The sequence below is a fragment of the Equus quagga genome, chromosome 13 (genome assembly GCF_021613505.1).
Source record: "Equus quagga isolate Etosha38 chromosome 13, UCLA_HA_Equagga_1.0, whole genome shotgun sequence".
NCBI lineage: Eukaryota > Metazoa > Chordata > Mammalia > Perissodactyla > Equidae > Equus > Equus quagga.
This window is the reverse complement of record NC_060279.1, coordinates 96299140-96327042: the sequence shown is the minus strand read 5'-3', so window position 1 is coordinate 96327042 and position 27903 is coordinate 96299140. Positions and strand designations below refer to the sequence as shown.

Genomic DNA, 27903 nt, shown 5'->3' with positions numbered 1-27903 from the left:
AATAGGTCTAAAGCCAGCATTTGGCTTAAACCCCAAGAGTGGGTCGGAGTGTGTGTGTGTGTGTGTGTGTGTGTGTAGAAGATTCAAAGCAGGCCCTTGCCCAGATCCTGGCACTTCCTACCTCAACAGCTTTGGCAGTGAGGGATGCACAGCTGTCTCCTAAGCCAGATGGAACTTCAGAGCGGAGACCACTACCACAGGCAAAGTCCCTGCAGTCCCTGAATCTCGGCCCAGGGTTGTCTTTTCCTTTCTTTGGTTTTTCCCAAATGGTCAGACCTCCCCACATTTGGCTCTTCTGGGTCTCCTGTTACATAGGTTGACCTCAGAAATGCCCATCCTTGAGAAGGAAGGAGAACATGCCTGCAGAAGCCAGGCGAGGCCACTTGTGCCAGGATTCTGCCTTCATCCAGCCAGAACCCCAATCCCTACCCCAGGATGTGTATTAGGCACAAGCTCTCAGGTGTGTTGGGGCTTTGACCTATGATCCATGATGACCTGAGTATCCTCCTCAGATCATGTGGGTGTTACAGCTGTGGAACATCCGAGGAGAAAAAGAAAGGAGATGGACCAGAGAGAAAACTGAGGCCACATAGAGAAAATGAATCTGTCTGAAGTTACGCAGTTGATTTACTGGTAGAACAGATCTGTGACTTCCCAGATGGCCACAGCCTGTAATGATTGGGACCATTGTGGGAAACTGGGAAAGCTTTCTGGAGGTGAGGTGCCTGGGCCAGGACATGGAAGATGATAAAGAGTTGAGGCTTGTCCTGGGGGCAGTGGGGAGCCATGGTTGTGTTTTCAACAGAGAAAGATATGGCTAAATTTGCCTGGCTAGTAAAAAGTTGAAGAGAAAGGAGAAAAGGAAAGTAGAGTGCTTTAAGTGGCTCTTTGGGGTCAGTCTTCTGTTGTCAGTGGAGAGCCTCCAGGATGAGATGCTGCCTGGCCCGTCCCTGGCCTATCAAGGAGCCTCAAGACTGGGTGCAGGGCAGGAGCTGGCAAAGTTGCCCTCCTGGAGGCCTCTGAGAAGACCTGCAGGGCTGTGTGTGAGGACCCCAAACCATCCTGAGAGTTGAGGACTGCCAGCTAGGAGTTCCCTTAGGGCTCAGCAGCCCAGAGCCTGGCCAGACAGTGATCATAGGCAGGGCTGGATTTGATGACATCACCAACCTCGCCTCAGCTGTCAGAATGAGTGCTTCTCATCCTGTTTTGCATCTCTATTGACAGATGCCACGCCTTTGCCTGAAACAGAAACCCAGGGCTAGGGTACAGGCCTAGAGTAAACCACTTCTTGTTGGCAAGCGTTGAAGAGGATGTTTCTTTCCTCCACCTTCCCCATCGCCTCTTCCCATCCATTGTTGACACTCTGGCCAATTCTTTCCCTACATGTGTGCTTCCTTCCACTGGGTTTACCGCACTCTGTGCCCAGAGTGAACTCTTTCATCACCAGCTTTAAGTTTTCTCCTCTGAGATCCAGCCATATTTTTCCTGATGCCAGCCTGACCCTGTTGAGCTGTGGATGGGGCACAAGAGAGAGTGGATAGGGGACAGTAGGACTCTCATAGAACTCAGGCTGTGAGCAGCCTGCTGTCTTCCTCTGTCACTCTCCCAGACTGTCATACACCAAACCTACCCACACAGCTTCTCAGAAATGCAACTCCTGTCCTTCGGCCCACATCACTGGAGATTGGGAGTAGCCAGGGCCAGGGAACACAGACAGCCCCAGACCTTCTTAGAGTCAGCATCTTCAAGCAGGGTGGGACTGGGAGAAGCAGGAGCTAGGCAGAGGGAGCCCACACAGCTGGAAAAGCTGATCTAGCTGTTGTGCTGGTCTCCTAGCAACAGCTGCAAGCAGCCCCCAGTGACCGCAGCAGTGCTGGGCCGGTGCACAGGCTCTGACCTCACTGTGTTTGCTGTGGCAACAGCCACCAGCAGTTAACTCCCTTTCCTCCAGGAAAGCCAAGTATTTGCATTTCTGCTGGCACGGTTTATATGCTCTTCTTCCCTTCCCCAAGCCGAGGAGTAAGGGGAGGGAGGTGCAGTCTTGAAAACCATCGCCAGGAAGGTTCTCAGCACCTCAGTTTTCCAAAGTGCCTGAGGGGCCATCCCTCAGAGTCTAGCCACTTCCCAGGACAGAGGCTTGCTATTTATGAGTCTAGTCTTCTCCACCTCCACTCATCCCATCCTGTGCAGCTCCAGGGACCAGCCCTCTTGGCAGTGTTGCTTCCCATCTCTGTCCCCTCATTGGATAGTGACAGGGTAGGTGTGCTCCATAGAAAACCTTCAGGGGGTGTTTACCCATGTCCTCAGGGTTCAAAGGAGTCAAAATGGGATCACTTCTTTTTCTTTCCTTTTTTTTCTTTTTTGCTGCTGCTTTTTTTTTTTTTTTTTTTTTTCGCTGAGGAAGATTCTTTCTGAGCTAACATCTGTCCCAGTCTGCCTCTATTTTTTATGTGGGTCTCTGCCACAGCATGGCCACAGAAGACTGGTGTAGGTCCACGTCCAGGAACCGAACCTGGGCTGCTGAAGCAGAGAGTATCAAACTAACCACTAGGCCACGGGGCCAGCCCCCAGGATCACTTCTTATGGTTAAACAATGGGCTGGGTTGTCCACAGAATGGTCTGGGGCCACATTTACCCTGGCACACACCTACTCTGGCTTTTGTGCCAGGAGAAAACCTCATTATTTAACTGGAGGAAGCCAAATTCTATCTTCCTGTGACCAGATGCTACCTTCTGCTTTACTTTTAGGAATGGAGTCTAGAAAGAGCAGTGGGGAGAAGGACTTGACTTTTCTTCTGTAACCTGATATGCTTTTTAAAAACCATTTGTGGTCCAAGACCTCTTCTTGGGCCAGTGCTCAAGGCCCAGATCACAGCCTGTATATTCCTACCGTACACACCCTCTTCCTCCTCCTCGGTGAAGGTTGGGACACTTTCCCTAGGGAACAGGGACAAACTTCTTGGCCTGGTATGCGTGTCAGGGCCAGGGAGTCTGGTTGGTTTAGAGAACAGCTGCAGCCACAACCCAGCTTCCTGTCCCTTGTGTCTTGGAAGAGGATTTCTTATGCCTCATATTTTCCTAAAACTTAACTTTCCTTGGTCCTTTCCATTGGGAAGCCTCTCCTGGGACGGTGTCAGTCCTCTTGGCCACATTTTCAGATCCACTCCGTGGGTGTTGACTTCTTCCCCTGTTACATGCCAGACATTTTCACATCTGCAAATCCTCGCCAGAGCCAGGAGGAGGGCAGTGTGATCCCTGTCTTTCAGATGAAGAAATTTGAGACTCAGACTAATTAAGTGACTTGTCTACAGCCTCACAAATAGTAGAGGGCACAGCTGGGATTTCAACCCTGAGCTTCTTCCCCAAAGCCTGTGTTCTCTCCACCCTGTCTCACTGTCCCTGCCTTTCTGCTGGGTAGTCGGTGTAGTTTGACCTTCCCTTGGTCTGGGTTGCTTCAAGTCAACATTACAGTAAGAATATCCATGGCACCCCACCCAGTGACGACAGTATCAACAGTGGCTCCCATTTGTTGACTGTTGGCTGTGAGCCTGGCCCTGGGCTAACCAGGGGCTTTTACTCACATGAATTCCTTCAGTCTTAATAACGACCATATGGCATTCCTACTGTTTTCCCGTTTGAAGGCTTGAGACTCAGTAAATATGCAGTAAGTGGACTTTACAGATGAGTAGGCTGAGGCTCTGAGTGGAAGTCACTCACCCAGGGCCACATGGGTGTGACGTGGCCAAATCAGGTTAGAGCCAAGGTTTGCCAAGCCATCCTCCTTCACACTGCCTGCCTCAGTCAGGGTGGCTCCTGCTCTAGAGGCTGCCACATAGCCCCCACTCAAGGAATTCCTCACGTTTGGTCAGTTGTTTTGTGGTCCTCTTCCGCTCAGTCATCACCAGCCCCAGAAGGGAGGCTTTTCATCCCCATTTTACAGATGAAGCAACTATAGGGATTGGCCAAGTGAATTAGTGGCCATACCGGGACTTGATCTTGGGCTTTTGCCACCCTGCCAGTCTGTGTCTTCAAAATATACCACTTTTTTGTCTATTTGTGCGCACCCCTGTACAGACTATTCTTCCTTTCTGCGGCTTCTCCCCTCAGTCCCTGTCAGAGCCACTAAAAATATTTAAATGCAGGTATTCCTCATCACTCCAGTTCTGTTGAATGTGAGTTTGGATAGGGTGATTATCCATATAGGTGCCTGGGTCCTACCTCCAGAGATTGGGGTTTGAGAAATCTCAAGTGGGCTTTGGGCTGCTGTCTTTTTCAGTAGTATCCAGGTGATTCAGGTGCACAGGCTGAGTCCATGGAGCCCTGGGGTCCAACAAATCTGGACCCCAGTCCCAAAGGGCCTGGCATATAGGAGGTATTCAATAAATGGAAGCTGTTGTCAGTACTGCTCTCCATCAGATGACTCCTAGAGCACTATTCCGTAACAGCAGCAGGCCAGGACACAGCTGCCCAACACCTAGAGCAAGAGAAGGGAACATTAGTAGCAGAGCTGCACTTGGGAACACCCAGGCTATTGCTTTGTCAGGCTCCTGGGTTGGAAGCTTGTGTGAGGCTGATGTTTGAGAGGACTGAGGGAATGAAAGAACCCCAGTGTTTATGAAAACAATCTACACAACTGTGATAAGAGGCTGGTTAATTATGGCATCCATTCTATAAATGTTATGCAGCCATTAAAAGAGAACACTGGCACAGAAAAATGTTAGAGAAACATTAAGTGAAAAAAGACTTCAGAAGAGTGTGCATAGTATGATTCCATTCATGTTAAAAATCACACACATATTTTTAGATAAGAAATTCAAAATAGGTCATCTCTGAGAAGTCGGACTGGCAGTAGGTAGATGAAGGGATTCTTACGCTAAACTTCCAAGCTCGTACTCTGAATTTTTTACCATGAGCGCGTATTACTTCTAGAATGGGGGCAGCTTGTAAGGTGTAGTACCAGGAACGAATAGGATCAAAAAGCAAAGCCCAGCCATCAGGAATCTCTTGTCCTGTGACTATCATCAGCCACTTTCCCAGCTCAGTTCATTTTCTGACAGTGGACTCAAGACTCTTAAAAGTGAAGAAGAGCGATTTCCTGAGTTTCTCTGCTTAGGAGAACTAGTATCCTTTCTCAGTCCCTGGCCTACATAATACCCCACAGAGGAAAAAACCAACTCATAACGGACTGTCTGTTGCCTCTTCTGTTACCTACCCCTAGACAAATGTTTATGGGTCAGCCCAGAGACGAAAAATGAGACCATTTGAAGGCTTCCAGCGCAAAGCTATTGTAATTTGTCCCACTGATGAGGACCTAAAAGACCGAACAATAAAGCGAACCGACGAGGAAGGGAAGGATGTCCCAGATCACGCGGTCTTAGAAATGAAAGGTAGGAGATGAGCTGTTCCCCGAGGGACATCACAACAGGGTCCTTCAGAGAAAAAGCCCCTTACATGATTTTTCTCTCCCCAACTCCTTGATTATTCTTTTTGATCTCGTTTGTTCTTTGCTTCTGCTTTGTCCCTTCTCTGTCTAGTTCAACTGTCACTGGAAAAGCTGCCCATGTCTCTCTGGGGCAGACTTTTCAGACTGGATGGGGCTAGGGCAGGATGAGGGAGAGGGTGTGTGGGAGCAAACGCTGAGAGACCTGCGTGGTCATCTGCCTCTGGCACCCACTGGGTGGGCTGACGAGCAAGCCTCAGTTGACTGCTCTAAAAATAGGGGTGGTGATTCTACCTGCCTGGCCTGCTCCCTGGGGTGAGGCTGGAGGAAGTGTTTATACACACTGTTTTGGTGGGACTTAGCCAGCTCTTCAAAAAAGGGAGGAGAGGGTCTTTATCAGAAAGGCCAAGGTTGGGCCCCTGTCTCACCTCTGTCACTCACTACTCCGGACCATTTTGCCTCTCCCTTCTAGCAGGCCAGTGTCTTGAAGGTACTGACCCCCTCTCTTTCCTCCCTCTGGGGCCCTCCCTTCTTCCTAGCCAACTTCACATTACCAGACGTTGGGGACTTCCTGGACGAGGTGCTGTTCATTGAGCTACAACGGGAGGAAGCAGACAAGCTGGTGAGGCAATACAACGAGGAAGGCCGCAAAGCTGGACCACCCCCTGAAAAGCGCTTTGACAACCGAGGCGGCGGTGGCTTCCGGGGCCGTGGGGGTGGCGGTGGTTTCCAGCGCTATGACAACCGGGGCCCCCCCGGGGGCAACCGAGGAGGCTTCCAGAACCGAGGGGGAGGCAGCGGTGGAGGAGGCAACTACCGAGGAGGTGAGACATCTCACACAGAGCTCTCCCTACTTTTGGTTTCCAGGTCAGGGTTCTGCTTTGTGACTCCTTATTCAGGTAGCAGATGAAGTCTCCCTGGCATCAGCAGTCAGTTGAACTCTGATAGAGAACCAAGATGAGTCAGATTCTGGGACCTCAGGGAAACTCTGCCACTGTCCTGCTTCCCCTGGGCATTGTTCCTCAAGCCCTTGCCCATTTGTATGTCACGTTGCTGTCATTTTTGTGAATCTTCACCTACATCTTACCTTGTGCTCCTTGAGAAGAGAGGCCAGACCAAGCTTACTGCAAGTCCTGGATCCCAGCTCAGGACCTGGTGCAAGACAAACATTGGGACTGTTTTGGTTTGAAAACAAATGGAGAAACAGGTTTAGAGAAGTTGATTTGCCCACGATTCACCCAGTTAAATCCAGAGCTGAGATCAAGTGTCCCAAGTTCTTAGGCACTAAGTTCTGCTGTCTCTGAAGTAGTGTATGATCATGATTTAACAAGCATGCCCTACTCTGTTTCAGTCTTGTGCTAGACAGTTCTGGGGACACAGCCATGACCCACACAAACACACCTCCTGTAGTGACAGTCCAGATGGATTCTGGGCTTAGTGGGAAAGCCCAGGGGTACTATGAGCTCAGATGACACCTGATCCAGCCTATGGGGAGCAGGGCTCAGGAAAGGCCTTCTGAGACGCTGATGTCTGAGCTAAGATCCATTGGCCAGGGGAAGAGGGAATCGTTCTGAGCCAAAGAAACAGCTGCATAAGAGCTCAGGAGAGGCTGGCCCATTTGGCCAAGCCTGAAGAGGACTGCCCCAGGGCTTAGCATTCCTCTTCCCCAACATCTCTTCCAGTTTGTTCCACAGCTGTGGAGATGCTGGGGACACAGTAGAAACCAAGGCAGCCCTGATCCTGGCCTCTCAGTCCAGTGAGCAAGGCAAACCTGTCAGCAGACAGTGATGACCGAGTATTATCAGGGTTGCACGTGGAATGCCCAGGGGTTTGGGGAAGCCCAGAGCGGGTGCTTTATTTATTCACTTAAACTGAGCTGCTGCTCTGTCCCTGGCCATGCTGAGGCCACAGCAGTCACCAAAACAGCCCAGCTCCTGAGGGTCCCAGGTTGAGAGGGACAAGGCCTCTTTTCTGGTTGCTCCAACACAGGTTTCAACCGCAGTGGAGGTGGTGGCTACAACCAGAACCGCTGGGGTAATAACAGCCGGGATAACAACAACTCTAACAACCGAGGCAGCTACAACCGGCCTCCCCAGCAACAGCCACCACCACAGCAGCCACCGCCACCACAGCCACCACCACAGCAGCCGCCACCGCCGCCCAGCTACAGCCCTGCTCGGAACCCTCCAGGGGCCAGCAGCTACAACAAGAACAGCAACATCCCTGGCTCGAGCGCCAATACCAGCACCCCCACCGTCAGCAGCTACAGCCCTCCACAGGTGAGAGTGTGCGCCAGTGAGGCCAGGGAAATCACCAGCACACGCTCCAGCTACAGGTCGCCACTCTTACCTCCACCCCTGCCCGTCTTTCTCCCTGGCAGTGTTTTTGACTGGGACAGACCTTAGTCCCAGATCCCTTCCACACCCAGAGTAAATCAGGAGCCTACCTGTTCTCCCACCTTCCTCAGAGGGGGTGGACTGTCAGCATTGGTCCCTTCAGCAAGTACATTTCTCTTGGCTCTGTCACTGGCCTCACTGAATCCCCAAAAACAGCAGTCGATTGGAGTTACCCCTTGCCCAGGCTGGAAGGGGCAGGCCTGCTTGTCTTCAGGATGTGGAGACAGCCCCTAAGGTCCATGAGGACTTGCCCTCTGCCCCAAGAGCTTCACTCCAGAGTGAATCCAGGCTCAGTTCCAGTTCTCAGAACCCAGTGCTCAGGTTCTGGTATGCACAGGCCCCTGTTGACCAGAGCAGTCTCCATTTATTGCACAGCCATTTCCTGAGCACCTTCCACGTGCCAGGCCTGGGAACAGCTGCCAGGAGACAGAGGTGAATGGTTCCCAGTCCTGGTATAACCAGAATATTTCCTAGAACAGGAATTGGGCAAGCACACGTTCAAACCCCAGCCCCACGATGTTCTGGTTTTGTGACCATGGGCAAACAGCTTCACCTCTCTGGACCTCATTTTCCTCATAAAGTGCTAGAGTTGTTGGTAGAACTCACTTCTGAGGTTTGTCATGAGGGACGGGTGGCATTACAGTTTTGTGGGCAAGGCTTTGGAACTAGGGGGACCTGGGGTTGAGTCCCAGCTTTGCCACTTAGTCGTGTGACTTGGGCCCAGTGATTTCACCTCCCTGAGTCTAAGCTTCCTTCTCTGTAAAGTGAGGCTAAGGGGACTACCTCACAGAGTTGTTGGGGGATTAGATGAGATAATGATGCAGCGTGGACATGGAAAGTGCTTAGGAAATTGCCACTACTGTTTTCTCAGCAGCTCTTCCCCTAACAACTGCTACCACTTATTGAGTGCCCAGTGGTTTGTGCACACAGCTTAATGAATCCACAAGGCAATCTGAAGGGATAGTTCTGTTGTAATTCTCATTTTACAGGAAAAAAAAAAAAGCAGCTGGTATTTCAAGAGGTGCTGTGCACCTTGCTCCCCCAGGGTCCCAGAGCTGGGGTTAGAGTCTAGGACACATCTTACCCTGTCCTCCACGTCAGAGCTGACGCACTTCCTCCTCAGCCCTGTAACACCCTCCACCAGGGAATTTCCTTTGTAGGCCTACTGCTCTTAAAGTCCCTTCCTCCATCCCCGCTGAGCTGGCTATTTCACAGAGCCCTGGTTTTTCCCCTTCTTTCCAGCCGAGTTACAGCCAGCCACCCTACAACCAGGGAGGTTACGGCCAGGGCTACACAGCCCCACCACCTCCACCTCCACCACCACCTGCCTACAACTATGGGAGCTATGGTGGCTACAACCCGGCCCCCTACACCCCCCCGCCGCCCCCTACTGCACAGACCTATCCGCAGCCCAGCTATAACCAGTATCAGCAGGTAGGTGCCCCATGGTGGGGGTGGGCATTGGCATGGAGAGACTTCCAGGGGCCCTGCATGGATGTGTATTCCCAGACTTGAGCTTCTTCTTATGCCTAAAAAAATAGGCAGCCCACTGGCCTCAGGCTAGCATTCCTCTGGCATAGCCATTCCATTTGATGAACGTTTGTGCACTGGCTGCTAAGTAACTGGTATCCTAGCCCGTCTCCACTGCAGCAAGCAAAGGGCACAGCAGGGGCCTCCAAATCCTCCTTCAGCACCACGGCCAGTGTCCATTCTGATTGGTTAGTATTAGGCTGCCAGACCTGTTATTAAGTATTTTGAATATGGTCTCTAGCTGTACCTGAACGGGCATTAGGTTGGCAAGCCAGGAGACCTGGGTTTCAGTCCCTAACTGCCCACCCATGTGGCATCAGGTCAGTCACTTGTCCTCCCGGGGTACCTTGATTTCTCTATTGGGCCAGTCTGTCGGCTGTTGTCACTGCACCCATCTCTACCCTGGGCAAGAGTGGGATCAGGGGAGGAGCCAAATGTGGATTTGGATGAAAGACAACCTGGAGCTCTTGGTTTCTCTCTCCCCAGTATGCCCAGCAGTGGAACCAGTACTATCAGAACCAGGGCCAGTGGCCGCCATACTACGGGAACTACGACTATGGGAGCTACTCCGGGAACACACAGGGGGGCACAAGCACACAGTAGCCAGTGTGCCCTGGAGGCCCCTGCCGGCTTCCTCCACCAGCGCCCACCTCGGCCCCCTCGTCTACCCCCACCGGGTCCCGTGGTGCTGGGGGACGGGTCACCCCAGGGCTGCCTCCCTCCAGCCCACTGCCTCCCCTCTGAGGGGCTTCTCCTCCCACACAGGGCCAGGCATTTTTCTCTGAATTCAAACAGGCAACAATGACCTTTTTTATTTTCTGTTTGTCCCCCCACCGCCCTTCTCCTCCTCCTCTTCCTCCTTTTTGACTAAAGACCCCTCCTCCCCCTCTGTCATACAGTGAGGCTACAGTGGCTGAGGGGAGGACCCTTTCCTGTCTACTCGTCCCAGCCCTGCTCCAGCCCCTCAGCTTCCCAGACCTTCATGCAGTTGGTTGTAAATTCTTCCAGGAGCTGTTTTACTGTCTACTTTTCAGGATTAAAAAAAAATCAAAAACTTAAAAAAAAAAAAGTTTAAAAAGCAAAATGCAGAGGGAGGAAGCAGTGACAGATATTTTTTTGGTAATTATGCTTTTTTTTTTTTAATTTTTAGAATTTGTCCGTTTTTACTGTGGGTCGGCTGTTGGTATTTCATCAGGATAACCATTTCTTTGCTGAGTTCAGGTGACCGAGGAAGAGCCACACCCTCAAAACAAAACCACAGAATCATCTTTAACCTAACTTTTTATACGATGTCTCAGTTTCCCGTAACTTTGCACACAAGCTTCTGTGTTGAGTTGAATTGTAACTGCTTTTTGTATTTGGAGAGAGTGTGATTATTGAACTTGAAACCTTTTATTCCAGGCGTCTTGGTAGTTTCTGGTGGGATTAAGCGGGTGAGAGGGAAGAAGGGGAGGTCGGGGGAAGAGCTCCTTCCCTTCAGAACATGAAGTTTCTCCCACTGTCATCTCTCCAGAGGTCTCCCAGGTGCCAGACCTAAAGGTTTTTCCTACAGTGATCCCCTGATTATTTTCACTTCCCCTTGACCCATATGTTTTAACAGGATTTTAACAAACTGCACTTATTAAGAAATGTGTTTGCCCTGTTTTGTTTTGTTTTCTTTCAATAAATCACATGGCACCTCCTAGCGGGAAGGAAGCAGGGTTGAAACCCTAAAGTGTTACTGCAGTTGGCCTTTAATTGGGGTTGCGGGCCTTCTCAAGGGGACATTATTCATTCATTAAACACTTATTGAGGGATTGGTGTGCCTGGCCCCATTTTTGGTGCTGGGGATGGCCCCCTTAAACTTGGGGCCCTCAGTTTAAAATCCACTAGTTCATCTTTTGCTGGTCTAGTAGTTAAGATTCGGTGCTCTCACCACCATAGCCTAGGTTCATTGCACAGTCAGGGAACCTCACCACCCGTCTGTCCTTGTCATACTGTGGTGGCTGCATGTTGCCGCAATATTTAAAGCCATGTCTCTAGTGTTTTAAATACCAGCAGAGTCACCCACAGTGGACAGGTTTCAGCAGAGCTTACAGACTAGACAGACTAGGAAGAAGGACTTGGCCGCCCACTTCTGAAAATACTGGCCCTGAAATCCCTATGAATAGCAGCAGAGCATTATTGATAGAGGGCTGGAAGGTGAGAGGGTGGTACAAAAAGACCGGGCAGGGTTCCACTCTGCTGTACACAGAGTCGCTGGGAGCTGGAATTGACACAACGGCACTAACAACAAAGTTCATTTTTAAAGTGGTTCTCTGGTCCCTGCCCCTTTCAGTCCACTCACAGTCCCAAATCCCTTCAGGAATTTGTGAGTAGAAGGCATGGAACAGGTCCCTAGGTGGAATGTGAGGCAGGGCCAATGGAGTGGAGACCAAGGCTGGACTGTTGGGGGTCATCACTGGGTGTGACTGCCCATCCACCTCAGGCCTGGCCTGTGTGCTGGACTTAGGACAGTTCCTGTCTACACTCCTGGGTCCAGGATAGCAGGGATTCCAGAAGCTTCTTTATCCAGCGAATAGGTGGTAGGTACTTCCTCTGCTCCTCACCACTTCTGGACCATGCTGGTGACAGCATGGCCAAGGCAGTACTGGATCCTGCCCCTATGGGGGCTCCCAGTCCAAAGATGACACCTTTTGTCAAATAGTGCAAGCATCAAGTGGTCAGCTGTGAGAGCCTGGGGTGGTGGGTGTGGTGCGGTGAGGGCTTCCTGGAGAAGGGAAATTTTTAAAAATAGAAGTGAGCCAGAGTAAAAGACTCATTACATCCTCCTACCATTCTCCTTCCCTAGCAACTTGAGTCATTTCTTCATCCCCTCCAGACATGCTGTTCTGGCCCCTCGTGAGGGACAGTGCTGGGGCATAGGAGTGGCCAGTTCAGTGCCATCCCTTCTTGTCACCGGAAGTATCTCAGAGCCTTGAGGGAACACAAGCTACAATAAAAGGGAGGAGGAAGGTCAACTAGTTTTGAGGTCAAGGGTGGGGCATCTGAACATGAGATGGAGCCAGGGTTGGTGGCTAGTTGAGCTAAAAGGCACCCTGGAGTGCCTCCCTCTCCTTGCTGGGGGAGGCCCTCTGGTCCTCTTCTGGGAAGGCCCCTTGCCTGCAGGTCCATGTGTTGGGCAACGGCGCCCTCTGCTGGCCTCTCTTGGTAATCTAAGTGTAGCCCCCACCTATCCAATGTGACAATGAGCCACTTTCTTCCAGATCCCTTATCCTGGGAATGCAAACGGGAAGTTATTTCTCTGCTCCAGGCCACAGTGTCTGGATTACTGCACCAGCCTCCTCACAGATCTCCCTTAGCTCCAGTCCCTTAGCCTGATGCCCCCCTGCCCGCTCCCCTAGGAATAAAGGAGCTCAAGCTACTTAATACAGCTTATGAGGCCCCACATGCCTAGCCCCTGGTGACCTCACTGGCTTCGTCTTTTGCTGCTCCCCACTTGAACTCCAGATCAGTGGTTCATTCTGGGGGAATCAAAGATTCATTTTAGAGTCTATAAATGCCTTGGAAAATGCACACGTACATGGAAGTTTGCATATTTGCAAGTTTCTCAAATCCTCTGGCCTTCAGGTTAGAACTTTCCAATTCTCTGACCTTACTGAAGTCCTTGGAGAAACCAGAACTATCCATGCCCGCCCTCCTCTCCTGGGCTTTGCCTCACCCATCCTCCTCCTGAGACCCTTCCCTACCCTCCCTTCCTCTTATCCTATTTCCTGCTCATCCTTCAGGTTCAGCTTGGGCGCCCCCTCCTCCCAGAAAGAAGCCTTCCATGACTCAGGCTGGGGCAGGCAGCCCCTGGGTCCATCAGAGCCCTGGCCACTTAGGGTAGTCACTGGTGACGTTCACTTACTCTGTTGATAACACACATCTGAACGTGAGTCCCCCATCACCTAGGGCAAATCAGGACCAGGATCGTCTTCCTCCGAGTGTGCAGACTCTCCAGTTCCTGGGAACACAAAGTGGGAAGTTCTATCTCTGATCTCACCACCCATCTCATGCTAGCCAAGGACTGGGTATGATGACAGAAGCAGGAGACAAGGCTTCCTAAATATTCTTTGAGATGAAGAAATAAGGAGATTGAATTACAAACCAAAGCACAAACTCTCAGAGGCCGTGGAGGGTGGTCATTCAACCATCCATCCCAGTTAACCATACCGGGCTCTGGAGTCACAGCAGTGAAGAGGTTGCACAATGGTTCAGATCCCTCCAGTATTCCAATTTTGTAGCAGTTCAGACGGAGACGGCAGCAATGCCCCTCTGACCCCGGAGTCCTTTTCCTTCCTGGCTGCGACAGGCCGGACCCGAGGGAAGTACGCATGCGCAAAGGGAGGTCCGCCTTTAGTCCGGAACTTTGGTTCCGAGCGCGGCGGAGCACCCGGCCCCGGGAGTGTGCTCTGCCGGAAGTGTCTGCTGAGGACGTGGGCTCTGGGTAGACGTGCGGAGCTCGCCGCGGCGGTTAACAAGTCGTAGAGCATAACGATGGAGGCCGTGGCTGCTGCTGCGGCGGCGGCACGGGAACCAGATGAAGGTGAGGTCCTCACCACGCAGAGGCGGCGGGAGCGTGCGGCTGGTGTGTCGCTGGGAAATGATTCCCCTGAGCGCGAAGAAGGACTCTTCTGGGGGACACCTGCCCTCTGCTTTACCTGTCCCTTTCGCCTCTTTGTCCAGATTAAACCCTCTGTTGTTGCGAGCTGACCTCCTTTACCCCGTCCCCTCCCCCGAAATTAACCTCTTCCAGGTTCCAGCCAGCCCTTTCCCTGTCCAATGCTAACCGAGTTTCTTCCGGGCTAACCCTCAGGTTAACACAATCCTCTCCCCCTTCCCAGGCTACCTCTCCCGTTGTCCGAGCCAACCCTGCTTCTCAGGTTACCTGCTTGCCTGTGTCAAACTGACCCTTCCCCTGCCCCAGGCCAACCCTCCTCCTCCTGTCCCCTGGAAACTCTGCTGATCCCAGATTAACGTCTCCCCGTTTCCATTCTAATTCTCCTTCCCCCAAAGTCCACAGTCCCATCGGCCCCCTCAGGGTCTTTAATCCATTTCTGCGTTCCCCCATCTCTCTCCTTTGCGTATTCAATCTCCTTATTTCTTCTCATGCCTTCCCATCAATATCTAAAATGCTTTCGTTTTGCTCGTCTTAAAATTCGTCCCGCTGCTTCAGAGTAATCCCATGTAGGGTGAGCTGTGGTTGGGAAGTTGGTTGAAACATCACTGGCCAAGAATTGGTAATTGTTAAAGCTGGATGATGGATATATTGGGTATTGGGGTGGTGATGGGGGGTTACTATATACTCTCTACTTTTGCGCATGTTTGACGTTTTCCATAATTAAAAAAAAAAAAGTTTTAACCTAAAATAATCTGTCGTTTAATCCCATGCTGCCTACAAGATACTGTCTACCTTCCCCGAAGAGTCCTCCACACTTGTCGCCATCTCCTCACCTGCCACCTGCTGCAGGTGACTTTAACCTTCCGAAGCTGCTCTGACTGGAGTCCCAATGATCTCCCTGTGTAGTTAAACTGAGTCACCCCATTCCTGTTTTCTCTTACTTTTTCTTCTTCTTTCATCTCACTCACTGCAGTAATACTAATAATCTTTATAGTCTGAGAAGTATTTGCATCTAAACGTGAAAGAATCTCATCGGACATAGACAAAATCCCGTTCCGCCCATATCACACAATTAAAAATATCCTAGGACTTTTATTGGCTACTTGGAAAATTCAGTGCTATTGACCCCTCCATCCTTCTTGAAAGTTTTCCCATGGTTTTTGTGACACCGCTCTTTCTGATTTCCTTCCTGTCTCAGGCTCCTCCTGCTCGGCCTCGGTTAGCTTCCTGTGGCTGCTGTAGCAAATTACTGCAAACTAGCCGGCTTAAAAAAAACAGAAATGTATTCTCTCCCAGTTCTGGAGGCCAGAACCCGGAACTCAGTATGACTAGGCTGAAATCAAGGCAGGACCGGGGAGGGCCTCCTCAGAGGCTCTGGGAGAGAACGCATTCCTTGCTTCTTCCAGCTGCTGGTGGCTTCTGGCATTCCTTGACTTCTGGCCCCATCATGCCAATCTCTGCTTCCATCCCTCTTCACAATGCCTTCTTCTCTGTGTGTCTCAAATCTCCCTCAAGCTCTCTCTTATAGGACACTTGTGATGACATTTAGGGCCCACCAGCATAATCCAAAATAATCTCCCCATCTCGAGATCCTTAATCACATCTGCAAAGACCCCTTTTTTTTTTTGGCCATATATGGTAATATTCACAGGTTCCAGGAATTAAGACGTAGCTGTCTTTGGAGGGGGGGCATTATTTAGCATCTCACAGCTTCCCTCACAAGAGTGTCTTCTCCCCATCCAGTCAGGGCTCTTTCCTAGCCTGTCTTCTCTGCTCATCTCTCACATACTCCCTCCCTGCCCTCCCCAAAACTTCTCATTTTCTTCCGCTTTAGCTCTTGTCTTGGCTCAGACGACTCCCACAACTCTGTTCCCAGCCCAGCACTTCTCTCTTGAGAAGTCTCTAGTCCCATGTACCAGCAGTTTCTTAGATGCCTCTCCTCACGTGGCCCCTGGGCCCGTCATACATTCCGTGTCACAAACTGGCCTCAGCATCTTCCCCTAAACCTGTTCCTCATCCATGTCTCTGTCTTAGGGACACTTTGACTTAACTGGATGCCCCCCTCACCTCCCAGGCCTTCAGCCCCATGGCTTGTCTACTCGGCCTCCCGAGCATCTTTCTAACCACGACCTCCTATCACCTCCTGCACCAGTCCAGCTCAGTCTTCTCTTGCCTCAGTGCTTAAAACCCTCCCTGAAACCCATTGCACCTGTAACCATCACCCCTTTCTCTTCTCCGTCCCAGCCAAGCTACCTAAGAAGTGTCTGTACCATCTGTTTTCACTTACTCCCTGCTTGCTGCAGCCTTGCTCCTCTCCCCACCACTTTTGAGAAACAGCTTTCACAGGGTTTGCCTGGTGCTCAGCTTTCCTGTTACCAGTGCCTGTATTGTCTTTGACCTGGCCTGTCTCCCCTATCAGACTGGGTGCTCCCTGAGGGCAAGAGCTGGATTGCATCCCTCCCATGGACCTTTAGCATTGCCGAGCTCGGTGCCTTGTTTAGATTTAGAGATGCTGAAGAGTGGCTGGAGGGATGTGTAAATGAATAGGAGAGAATGAGTGAGTGACAAGTTAGTGAATGTATTAATGATTTTGTGAACAAGTGAAAAGGCAAAGTATTGAGTGAATCAATGAATGAGGTGGTAAGGGACCAAGGAAACAGACCAGGCACAGTCCTGCCTCAGGGCCTTTGCACTGGCTGTTCCCTTTGCCTGGATCTCTTCCTCCAGAAATCTCATGGCTCAGTCCCTCACCACCTCACCACCTCGGGTCTTACTGAAATGTCATTTTTTGGCAAGGCCTTCTCTAACAGTCCATTTAAAATTGCAGGCACCCCCCCCCCCACCCCCCCCCCCCCCCCCCCCCTTTTTTTTTCCCACTGAGGAAGATTGTCCCTGAGCTACCATCTCCGTCAGTCTGCCTCTATTTTGTATGTGGGTTGCTGCCACAGTGTGGCCGCCATTGAGTGGCGTAGGTCTGTGCCCAGGAACTGAACCTGGGCTTCTGAAGCCCACCCTGCCAAACTTAACCACTAGGCCATGGGGCTGGCCCTCTCCTACTTCCCTCTTTATTGCTCTACAAGGCTCCTACAACCACCTCACACACTCTATGTTTCCCAACACACTATATGTTTTCAGTGATTGTGTTTTAAATTGTCTGTGTCTCCCCCTAAATGTCAACTTGCTGCTTACTGTGGTATCTCTAGGGCCTAGAACAGTGTCCAGAATACAGTGGGTGCTCAGTAAATGTGAAACGAGTGAGTGAGTGAGCACCCAGTCCCTTCTACCCGCCCTCTCTTCCCCCACTCCCACCCCTGGACTAACAGATCTCCCCCTCCCCACAGACTGCACGGAGCCCAATCCTGGGCACTGGGGAGAGCTGAGCTGTACGTCGGTCCCATCGAGACCCCAGGACAAGGTGGAAGCAGCAGAGGGAATGCCCAGGACCCTGGACGATGATCCTCCTGGGGCCGAGAACCCAGCGGTGAATGCCATGCTGCGCGCCGTGGCTGCCAGCCGCCTGCCCGTGTGCAGCCAGCAGCAGGGTGAGCCCGACCTGACCGAGCGGGAGAAGGTAGCCATCCTGGGCCAGCTGTACCATGAGAAGCCGCTGGTGTTCCTGGAGCGCTTCCGCACGGGCCTCCGCGAGGAGCACCTGGCCTGCTTTGGCCACCTGCGTGGTGACCACCGAGCAGACTTCTACTGTGCCGAGGTGGCCCGGCAGGGCACTGCCCGACCCCGCACTCTACGAACCCGTCTGCGTAACCGGCGCTATGCTGCCCTGCGAGAGCTCATCCAAGGTGTGGGGGCAATGGGCTGGGCGGGAGGGAGACCACGGCAGAGGAAGGAAGAAACAAGGATGCAAGAGCAGAAGCACAGACAGAGATCCTGGGACATAAGTTTTGAGACAGGGACATACAGAGAGACTGAGACAGAAATATGAACTGATGGGGCAAGATAGGTAGAGACAAACAGGGACCCAGAGGTAGAGAATGGCACAGGCAGTGAGAAGGTTCAGAATTTAATAGGTGACAGAAGTGCCATTTCAGATCAGTGAGCCAAGGACACAGCACCCAGCACTGTGGTAACTGGTTATCCCCCAGGAAGACTAGTTCCTACCGTACACCATACACAAGGCATTGACAGAAACCTAGGGGGGCGTGTTTATGACCCTGGGGATGCAAGGCCTTGAACAAGACACACACGTGAAAACCATGAAGGGAAACATCGATACCTTTTTAACTGTGACATATTTACAAGTGTCTCTGTGACCAAAGACACCAGAACTAAAGTTAAAAGATGAGAGCAGATGAAGCAGAGAGTTAAGATTCTGGTCAGGGAGAAGTCACGGGCTATAGAGAGAGCTACAGAAAAAGTGGGACACAGTGACAGGCAGAGAGCAAAGATGAAGACAGGAGGGAGGATGAATGAATGAATGAGGTGGGGTTGGAGGCCAGAAACTGAGAAAGCAGGAGAGACAGGGTGGAGACGGGCAGAGGAGGTGAAGGAAAAACTGAGTCCCGGTTGGGGGCGGGGGGTGACAGTCAGAGACAGGGAGAAGGAGGGAGACAAACAGAATCTGGTGGGAAACTCCATAAACAGAGTGATGGGGGGTAAGAGAGATGCTAAGATAGAGGGCAAGACGGGAATGGTCACAGAGCTTGGTGCTACCGAGGCCAGGATTCCAGGCAGATTCTTGCCCTGGGTTCTGAAGGCAGGGCTGGGACCAGTGGGTGGGAGGGACCAGGGCAGGTTTGACTGTTGCCTGAGGGACAGAGCGACCAGGAACAAGCAGCCAGGGGAGATGCAAAGGACCCGGGTTTGGGGGTGGTGGGGAAGCCAGGCCCACCCGAGGGGTGGCTGCAGAGGAGCGTCTGAAGAGAGGTGAGATCTGGGGTGTAGAAGACCACCAGGGACACCCACAGCTGGGCAGACGCACTGCCCTACCTGATCCTCTGCACACACATTCCAGCTCCACACGGATGTACATTACATGCCCAGCGGTGCAGGCGTATCCAGGTGTGCACACTGCCAACCAGACCGCGGCTCAACAAACAGGCACACACCACTGACAACGCTGGCTCCTGTGCGCAATGCACCTGCCTGCCACATCCTGCACGCTGGCTCCCAGAGACACAGGTCCCCATGGGCAGTGTGCTGACCACACGGGAAGACGTATAGGTGTGTGCTGGTGCACACAGACTGATGGGCAGCAGCTTGTGAATCCTGCCCGGGCACAGTTGTACAGGGGCCTCAGACCCCAGTGCCTCAAGGGCCAGGATGTACACGGGGCTGACTGTGCATACACACTTGTGCTTGGATACGTGACTACACGTGCAGAAACAGGCCTGGTCATGCACACATGCTCAGACACATGCATGACTCCTTGTGGCCACACAATGTCAGGCATCTGTGCCTATTTTCCTATACACCTGAATGTGCACACACCTACACTTGTGGACCAGCATGATCACACACATGCATGGACAGAGTTCTGCTCAGACACGCTCACTCTATGCCCAGCCCTTTGCCTCACCTGCAGGCCCCTGACTCTGCACCTGCCCTGTCCCCGTCTGTGCAGGGGGCGAGTACTTCAGCGACGAGCAGATGCGGTTCCGGGCCCCACTGCTGTACGAGCAGTATATTGGGCAATACCTAACCCAGGAGGAGCTCAGTGCCCGTGCCCCAGCCCACCAGCCGCCCAAACCCGGCTCCCCCGGCACACCCGCCTGCCCGCTCTCCGACCTGCTGCTCCAGTCCTACCAGGAGCGGGAGCTGCAGCAGCGGCTGCTCCAGCAGCAGGAGGAGGAGGAGGCCTGCTTGGAGGAGGAGGAGGAGGAGGAGGACAGTGACGAGGAAGGTGAGAGCCAGCAGCAGGGAGACCCCAGTGTCCGGACACCACAGCCCTGGCCCTGTGTGTCTCCATTCCATGGCACCAGGCTGGACCACACCCACAAGAGGAGACATCACGTCCTTCCCCTGCCTGGCCTGACCCCCCTCCTACCCCCACCGTGTGCCCGGCCCTTCCTGACCTCTCCAGCATCTCTGTCCCCACTCGTTGAAGGCCCCAAGTGATCCCTCACCTCCAGACCTTTGCTCGTGCTGTTCCTTCTGCCAGGAATGCCTTCCCTTCACCATCCTTCAGGTGTCCGATCCTAACTCTAGTCTACAGCCTGGTTCTACAGTCATTACGTATTTGATGTGTGCCCCGGGAGAGCACAGACTGGGGCATCCTGGTCACTGTTGTGTTCCACTCAGCACAAAGGAGACAGCTCTCTGTGGGCACGTGTTCAGCGCCTGCCTGAGAACCCCCCTCACACTCCTCCCCCCACCGTGGGTGTCTCCCCCTACAGACCAGAGGCCCGGCAAAGATTCGGAGGCCTGGGTCCCCGACTCGGAAGAGAGGCTGATCCTGCGGGAAGAGTTCACCAGCCGGATGCACCAGCGCTTCCTGGACGGGAAGGACGGGGACTTTGATTACAGGTACTCCTGTGTCCTCACTTCCCCATCCCCCAACGCAGCACCGCACAGCCCTCGGCTACGTGCCAGATCCAAAGCGCCTCCATGGAGGGCCACCTTTGGTGGTGCTAGAACGCCCCAGAACAGTTCCAGGTCATGGGCCATGGAGTCAGACAGCCTAAGGATTTCACAACAACCAAAGATCAGTGGGTGACCCTGGACCTAGCTTTGTCCATCTCAAAGCCTCAGTCCCCTCGTCCGGGAGGAAGGGAAGGAGCAGGGCTGACGTTCAGCTCAGTGTTGATAAGACATTGAAGCATTTCCATCCGGTAAGTGGTGGTGACCTTGTAGGATGCCACCACCCCCAAGCCTCCCAAGTGGCCCCCAGGTACCCCAGATTCTTCCCCAGGACCCCAGACCTCCTCGTGCTGCAGAAAGTAAGCCCTGGCAGGGTGAATGCCTAGTGTGCAGAGGCCCGTGGTGGGCGACCCTGCAGTGCTGGTGGTTAATTTCTCCACTCTGACCCAGGGGCGAGGCACATGGGCCCCCTGCTTTGAATAGGAGAGTGAGGTGTCAGAGTCAAAGATAAACGGTTTTATCAACTGAGGCAGTCTCGCCTTGTGGTCCCGAACACCCGGTGTGGCAGCAGAGGGCCCTGTTTCAAATCCAGCCCCGAGGACATAAGAACAAGTGGACCCTCGGGGGCTCATCAGTAGAAGGGGGGTCATGATTGCCTCTGCCACAGGCAGCACGGGGGATGAGCATCACCGGCTTGATGTGGAATCCCATCCCTCCCCGACCCAACCCCCGGCTCTGGAGGCCAGTCTGGCTGATCACTTCCAGCTGGGGTGGAGCCTCAGCCTGAGTTGCCACACAGAGCAGTGAGCAGAGTGCCTGGGCCATGGGGAGCCCTCAGTAAGTACACCACTGCCTTCCTAAAGCCAGGTGCCCACAAGGAAATCAGGCCTGGCATGAGGAATGGGAGTGGTGGGGACCGAAGCCTGTCCCCTCTCTGGGGGACAGCTACTGGGCAACAGCCCTACAGGTCCCTCATCTGTATTCAGCCACCACGTGCTGAGCACCCACATGTGGGAGTATCCAGGCTCTGGGGACAAAGCAGGGAACAAAACGAACAGAGAGGGTCCCCTGCCCTGAGGGGGTCCCACTCTAGTGAGAAAGACAAAGAAGCATCTAGATCTAGTGGTGATGGGCCATGAGGAAAAATAAAGCAGGGTCTGGGGCAGAGTGAGGTGACCAAGGAGGCTCTCTGAGCAGGTGACATTTGAGCACAGACCTGCGGGAAGTGAGGGGTAAGCAACATAAATATCTGGGGGAAAAGCATTCCTGGCAGTGGGAACAGCAGGTGCAAGAGCCCTGAGGTTGCACGGAGGAAGAGCAAGGTGGCTGGGGTAGCTGGAGCAAGGGGTGAGGGACAGGAGGTGTCCTCAGAGGTGGTGGGGCTGATCGGGCAGGGCATCCTACACTAGAGTGAGTGATGGGAGCCGTGGGAGGGTTTGGAACAGAGCCAGGGATCCTCAGTTTAGGATCACTTGTCACCCTAGGGTAGGGTTTCTCAGTCTCGGCACCATGGACCTTTTGGGTTGGCGATTGTCCTGTGTGTGGCAGGATGTTGAGCAGCATTCCTGGCTTCAACCCATTAAATGCCAGTTGTGACAATCAAAATGTTTCCAGTTATCACCAGATGTTCCCTGGGGGTCACAATCTTCCTTGTTGAGAACCACTGCCTCGGGCACGTGGGCCCGTGTGTCACTACGTCTTCCAGCTTTTCAAGAAAAAACCGAAGTCTTTATGTAAAATCTCTGATTTGGAAAATGTTGCCTTTTGTTTGAAGCCCTGCAAGACCCAACATCCCCTTCCAGGGGTTAGCTCCAACTTACTGCTGCCAATATAGGGCCTTTGGCCTCAGGGGTCCCTAGGCCCCAGCTCCTCCAAAGGGTGAGAAGCAGAGGGGGGTGTCTGGGGCCCCAGGCAGAGCCAGCCCCTGACAGCCCCTCCCCCTGCAGCACCGTGGATGACAACCCTGACTTCGACAACCTGGACATTGTGGCTCGGGATGAAGAGGAGAGGTACTTCGATGAGGAGGAGCCTGAGGATGCGCCCAGCCCAGAGCTGGACGGGGACTGATGGCCGCCCACCCGCACCGCCCCAACAAGGCAGCTGATGACAGGCCGGCCCAGTGACTTTCTCCAGGGGGCACCAGGGCAGCCACCCCACACCACCAGCCTCACTGGATCCTGTCCCATCTCAGACAGCCCCTCCCCTCTGTGTTGAGTTCCCTACCTCCCTCCTCACTCTGCTTTCCTTCTCTTTCCTGAACCCTACCTCTGTTTCTTTCTCATTCTCTGTCTCTCTCTCCCTCTCTCTTTTTCCTCTCTTTTTTTCTCCCCCTCTCTGTGCCTTGGTCCAGGATGTACGTCCAGCCCTTGACTGGGGCCAGCTGGGCCTCGTAACTGGAGCTGGCCAGGTAACCCCAGTGCCCAACTCAGGGTGCGGCTGACCCTTGGCCCCAGAGCGGCTCTCTGCCTCCCTCCCTGGTCTCTGCCCCTGTCTTCCTCCACCTCTCTGCTGACGTCTTGTCATGCCTCCTTGTCTCGGTTACATTCCCATCTCTCCTTCGGCCTCACTCTCTGGGTCTGTGGTTCTCCCTGCCCTACATTTCCGTCTCTCGGCCTCTGCGCTGTCTCTGTCCCTCTCTGTCTCTCAGCCTGTATCTCTCTTGAGTTTCAGTGTCCCCTCAACCTGACTGTTGTGGGCAGCAGAACCCTGACTGCTGAGTAATGTGGCCTCACTGTGGGCAGGTGGGAGACCCCAGGGGTGGCCACCAGCACTCACCTCCCCCTAGGGACCCAGGCCTCTGAGAGGTGGGCAGGGGCAGCACTGGGGTTCCTGGGCCTGCCAGCTTGGTGGGGAGGGGGGATTCTCCCATCCACCCCCACCCACCCCCCCTCTGCCCGGCCACAGTTTTCCCTTCCTTCACTTCCTCCCTCTCCCTCTCCTGTTTACACTCCCCAAATACGCACAGGCTGTTATCATGGGTCCTGAGTCATCCCCCACACACACAGCCTGCCCCAGCATCCCTCCCCCCAGCCGGCCACAGGGCCCGCCTCATGGAGCCCCCCGCCGCCCCAGGCTAATGGGAGCCAGATGGCCGCCTGGTGACTCAGCCACCGGCCTGTGGGAACCCAGGCGTCCCGCCTTCCCATGCCCCCACACCCAGCTCATACTCCCCCGGTAGACACACACAAGAAGGGGCCAGCTGCTGGAGGGGGAGGGCAAAGGCCAAGGGTCAGAGAGGTGGGGCCCAGGGACCTCTCCTGTGAGCTGGAATAGTGGCATCGTGCCATGGCTAAGCCTGAAAGACCCTCAAAGCATCTCCTTGGGCATGCGGCCCAGAGTGAGGAGGAGACCCCGAGGCCTCCCGGGGCTACAACTCTTGACCCCCCGGGCCTGACCTCTGCCCTCTGGGTCAACCAGAATTAGAGCCAGACACAGAAAGTGAAAGCTGGATGGAGGCCGAGGGACGTTCAGACGGAGAGACTTAAATAAGGAAACGTCCGGTTACTGAGCAGTACTGTCTGTGCCAGGCCTGAGCAAGGTGCCTGACGCCTTGGACTAGGGACTCAGCTCCATCTCATAGATGGGTCAAGGGAAGCCCAGAAGGATGTTACTTACTACTGGCCGTGCTGCCGTCAGAGATGGAAACGCAGGTCTAGAAGCACACTAGTCCTAGAGACTCAACTCGCCTGCCTGGCCGACGTCAGGGCCGCTCAGGAGTGAGCAGGTGCACCGACAGACTGCTCAGATGGAAAGGCTGAAGGAGAGTTAGCTGTCGAGGAGGATAGCAGCTGACGCCTTTGGGGTCCTTCCCTGCACTAGGCACTGTCCTGCATACTGACGGGACCGAATGATACGTGATCATCATTGCTACAGTGATGATGCGTGATCAGTACTGAATCCCTGAACCATCACAGTGGTCCTGTGCAGGACATGCTCTCGGTATTGCCATCCTGTCTCCCGGAGGTGGCCCCAGGTGATCCAGCCAGACTCACATGAAGAGGAGAGAAATGGAGGTTTGTCTCTCAGGTACTCCTTGTGTTTATGCCCTCAGGTTGTAAGAGCTCTTTCAAAACACAGGGATCAGCCCTTGGTAAGGTGCACATTTTTTTCACCAGTCTATCATTTGATCATTAAATTTGTTTGTGATATACTTTGCCATACGTAAGTTTGTTATATAATAAAAAAAAGGTGATGAGAGACAGCAATTGAGTCAGAATTAGGGTTAGTCAGATGGTGGAGACAGGAGCGTCTGTAGCTGAGAGAGGTGGAGCTGTTCAAGAGGGGTGGCGAGAGACACACCCCCGGCAGGAGCAGCTGAGACCTGGAGGTGCCTGAGAGGCGCCTGTCCCTCCGCCCCCAATTCTGGGCTTGGGGTGGGCGGAGAGGCTGAGTCAGGGAGGGAGAGCCCCTCCGTGGGCATCCGGCCCCCACCCCACGTCTCCTGTCCATCCTGGCCCTGGCCGGGCCCTGCTGGCCGCCACCCCCACCCCCTACGTCTGTGTGTCCTGCCAAAGCTGACAAACTGACTCCCTGCCCCTCTCCTGTCCTCCAGCTGCCTGGCCCCCACTGTCCTTTCTCCCTTCTCCTCCCTCCTCTCCATCATTCTTTTCATTCTGTCTCTGCCCCTTTCTGGCTATCAGTGTCTCCCCATCCCATTTCATCTCCCCTCTCTCAGACCTTCTTTCTCTCTTCCCCTTCCCTCTTTTCCTGGGCCTCTGCCTCTTTTCACTTTCCTTCCTTGTTACTCCCTCCATCTCAGTCCTTGAGCTTCTGCTCCTGTCTCCCACTGTCTCTGTAACCCCAGGCCTTTCTCTGTCGGAGTCGCCCCTCCTACTCTGTCTTCGTCCTCATGTTTTCCTCTCCCTCTCCCTGCTGTCTCTCTCGGCCTGCCCCCCTCACCCCATCTCAGTCACTGTCCCCTCTTCTCTGTCTCCCAGACCCTGGGAAGCCCAGCGGGGATACCCAGGTCAGAGGTTCACTGGTGACTCCTGGGAACCCAGAAAGGGTTGCTGCCTCTCCCCTACCAGAAAGGGGGCGGGAAGGGACAGCGAGGCTGTGGCCTGTCTGGCCAGAAGGAAGTGTCTGTGCTGTGGCCTGGTCACCCCCGCCTCCAGGACCTGCCGGGCTGCAGCCGCCCCCGGGCTGGCCCGAGTAAACACAGCGGCCGGCAGCCCGGGATATTTATACCGAGGGCCGGGCACGGGTCCAGTGCCCACCACAGCCCCTGCCCTGCCCTGCCCGCCACAGCCAGCCCTGAGCCAGCGTGGCACCAGCCGACAAGGGGATGCACCGCAGACGCAGCCTCCACTCAGTACAGAAGCCACCAGGCACGTCGCTCGGGATGCCAGTGGCTTCACTGGGGACACAGTGCCCCCCCGCCCCCTGGGAACACCAGCACAAAACACAGACCTGCACCACAGCTGCTCGTGAATGTGAACATGAACACACACCCGCCCCGCTGAGAACTTGAAACTCCCTTGAAAGTGATGCAAAATGAAAACCCACACAACTGCTCACACACTGAAGTCACCAGCCCACATGTGGGGACACAATGCAGATACCACCTGCTCAAAGACACCCACAGAGGCTCAGAACACCAATCCCCGAGATGGACATGTACACACACATGCTGGGAGAACAACAGCAAGCATGTCGGAAACACCACATAGACACACAAACATGCTCAGAACACCAGCAACACACACACTGATCACAAAACAACCCAGAAACAACTTGCCCACAGACACCAACACTGGGCACTCACACACACACACGCACGCGCACACTGAAAACAGTTCTTGTAAGAAACACAAAACAACACCTCCTGGGAAGACACTTTTCTCACAGACCCATAAACACAGAAAACACCCACATTTCAAGCCAGACTTAACACTAAAAATTTACACCCAGAGAAGAACAGCATGGATGTTGAGAAGAAATTCAGACACACAACACGGCCCAGGGCTTCAGCCCACTCACATACACAGACTCGCCGAGTCACAGTGTCGGGACCCAGCACCCAGAGAGTTCACGAGCAGAAACATAACATGCAGACACGCACACCAGAAATGCAGCCTGGCTACAAAGACACAGAGTCAAACATGTGCTGGGGACACACACACGTTGAAAATACCCATCTATCCCCAGCACAGCCCGCAGACACCCAGCTGTTGTGTGAGAGACCCCCATGCTAGACACAAAACTCACCACAAAGCTTCCAGACTCACACACACAAAGGGGTCTGAACTCAAATTCACATGAGAAACACACAAAAGACACCAATACTCGGGATGTCCAGAGATTTAGAGGGAAGGAAGTTTTCTCTGTCTCCCCCCTTTCTCTCTCTCCCTGTCTCTCTCTCTCTCTCTTGTGCTGACCCCAGTCCCAGGCCTGTCTGAAGGAGGGGGCAGGAAGACCTGAGCTGGCCTCCCCGGGCCCTGCTTCCTGCCCCATGGGGGCCGGACGGGAAGCCGGGGCTCCAGCCGGAACCCAGGCTCCCCCCATGACTTCCCTCCCTGCTTGTGGAGTGGGGGGAGGGGAGTGGGCACCATGAACCCCTGATCCCACCCCTGTAGTTGGCTGGGGGCCGGGGCTGGCTCCTCCTACCCAGGCCTGGCCAGCCCGAGGGGCTGGGGGTGCTTGAGTGGCTGGGCTGGGGCAGTGCCCACGCAGCCTGGGGAAGGTGCTGAGCCCGCAAGTTTCCCTTCCTGGCTGCAGTGCCAGCTCACCAGGCAGCCCCGGGCAGGTGGGCGGGGTGTGTCATAAGGGCGTGGCGAGGTCTCAGGCGACCGCGGGAGTGTGCAGCCCCAGTGTGCAGCCAGGACTTGTCCTCGGGCTGGGGCACGAGCTGGGCGTGTGAGGGCCGCGACCCTGGGGGTGTGTCTGGGTGTGTGGGACTGCTCTGTCTGGGACCTGGGGTGTGACAGTGTGTCTGGTTATGACAGGCCATGTGGGACTCCCCAGGCCCGAGCCTGTGGGGCTGTGAGATGTCAGACTGAGTGGGCACAACCAACTGGCAGTCTCTGTGATCCTGATGTGTCAGATCTCCGTGTGTGGTGTGTGTCTGGGTGGGACTGTGACGTGTCAAGTCGTGTGCGTGCGCACTCTGCCTGTTTTTGACTGTGACCCCGTGGAGGATGTTTGTATAACTGTTGGTGGGTCCCGGCCGGAGTCTCTGTTTCATTTCCTGATGGCGCTTTGATGCTGGGAGGTGTGAGTCTGTGCGTGGCCCTGTCTCTGAATCTGTGTCTAGTGTGTGGTGGTTGTGACTGTGACCCTACAGAAGGTATTTGTGTGATTGTGTTTTGCCATGTCCCTACTGAAGTCTCTGCTTGTGTCATGTCCCAGTGAAGCTCCAAGGC

The 27903-nt window shown here is 53.9% G+C and overlaps 2 protein-coding genes and 1 long non-coding RNA gene across 8 annotated transcripts in view; 2 read left to right on the top strand and 1 right to left on the bottom strand.

Moving 5' to 3' along the window:
* LOC124249743 (heterogeneous nuclear ribonucleoprotein U-like protein 1) overlaps positions 1-10761 on the top strand; it is a 35366-nt gene extending 24605 nt beyond the window's left edge. For all 6 annotated transcript variants that reach the window (XM_046681025.1, XM_046681024.1, XM_046681021.1 and 3 more), the window contains exons 11-15: positions 5219-5387; positions 5980-6264; positions 7430-7719; positions 9079-9270; positions 9853-10761. In XM_046681025.1, coding sequence (XP_046536981.1) covers positions 5219-5387; positions 5980-6264; positions 7430-7719; positions 9079-9270; positions 9853-9969 — 1053 coding nt within the window. In that variant the 3' untranslated portion in view covers positions 9970-10761. The remainder of the gene's footprint in view (positions 1-5218; positions 5388-5979; positions 6265-7429; positions 7720-9078; positions 9271-9852) is intronic.
* Positions 10762-11131: 370 nt separating this feature from the next.
* LOC124249745 (uncharacterized) lies at positions 11132-13733 on the bottom strand. Its single transcript, XR_006891456.1, has 3 exons — positions 13561-13733; positions 13256-13351; positions 11132-12115 (listed from the first exon to the last, which is right to left on the bottom strand). It is a non-coding gene; the product is annotated as an uncharacterized LOC124249745 (long non-coding RNA).
* A 42-nt stretch (positions 13734-13775) lies between these two features.
* On the top strand, positions 13776-24690 carry LOC124249744 (coiled-coil domain-containing protein 97). Its single transcript, XM_046681027.1, has 5 exons — positions 13776-13933; positions 17350-17805; positions 19587-19865; positions 20359-20488; positions 22489-24690. Exons 1-5 carry the CDS (start codon positions 13885-13887, stop codon positions 22607-22609), a joined length of 1035 nt encoding a protein of 344 aa, XP_046536983.1. The 5' UTR covers positions 13776-13884; the 3' UTR covers positions 22610-24690.
* The last annotated feature ends 3213 nt before the right edge of the window (positions 24691-27903 follow it).

Bases quoted from the DNA above. Each gene is read 5' to 3' on its own strand.
- LOC124249744 (XM_046681027.1), top strand. From the start codon at position 13,885: ATGGAGGCCGTGGCTGCTGCTGCGGCGGCGGCACGGGAACCAGATGAA. The intron at 19,866-20,358 runs GTGAGAGCCAGC...CTCCCCCTACAG, and splicing joins GGAGGACAGTGACGAGGAAG to ACCAGAGGCCCGGCAAAGAT. The intron at 20,489-22,488 runs GTACTCCTGTGT...CTCCCCCTGCAG, and splicing joins GACGGGGACTTTGATTACAG to CACCGTGGATGACAACCCTG.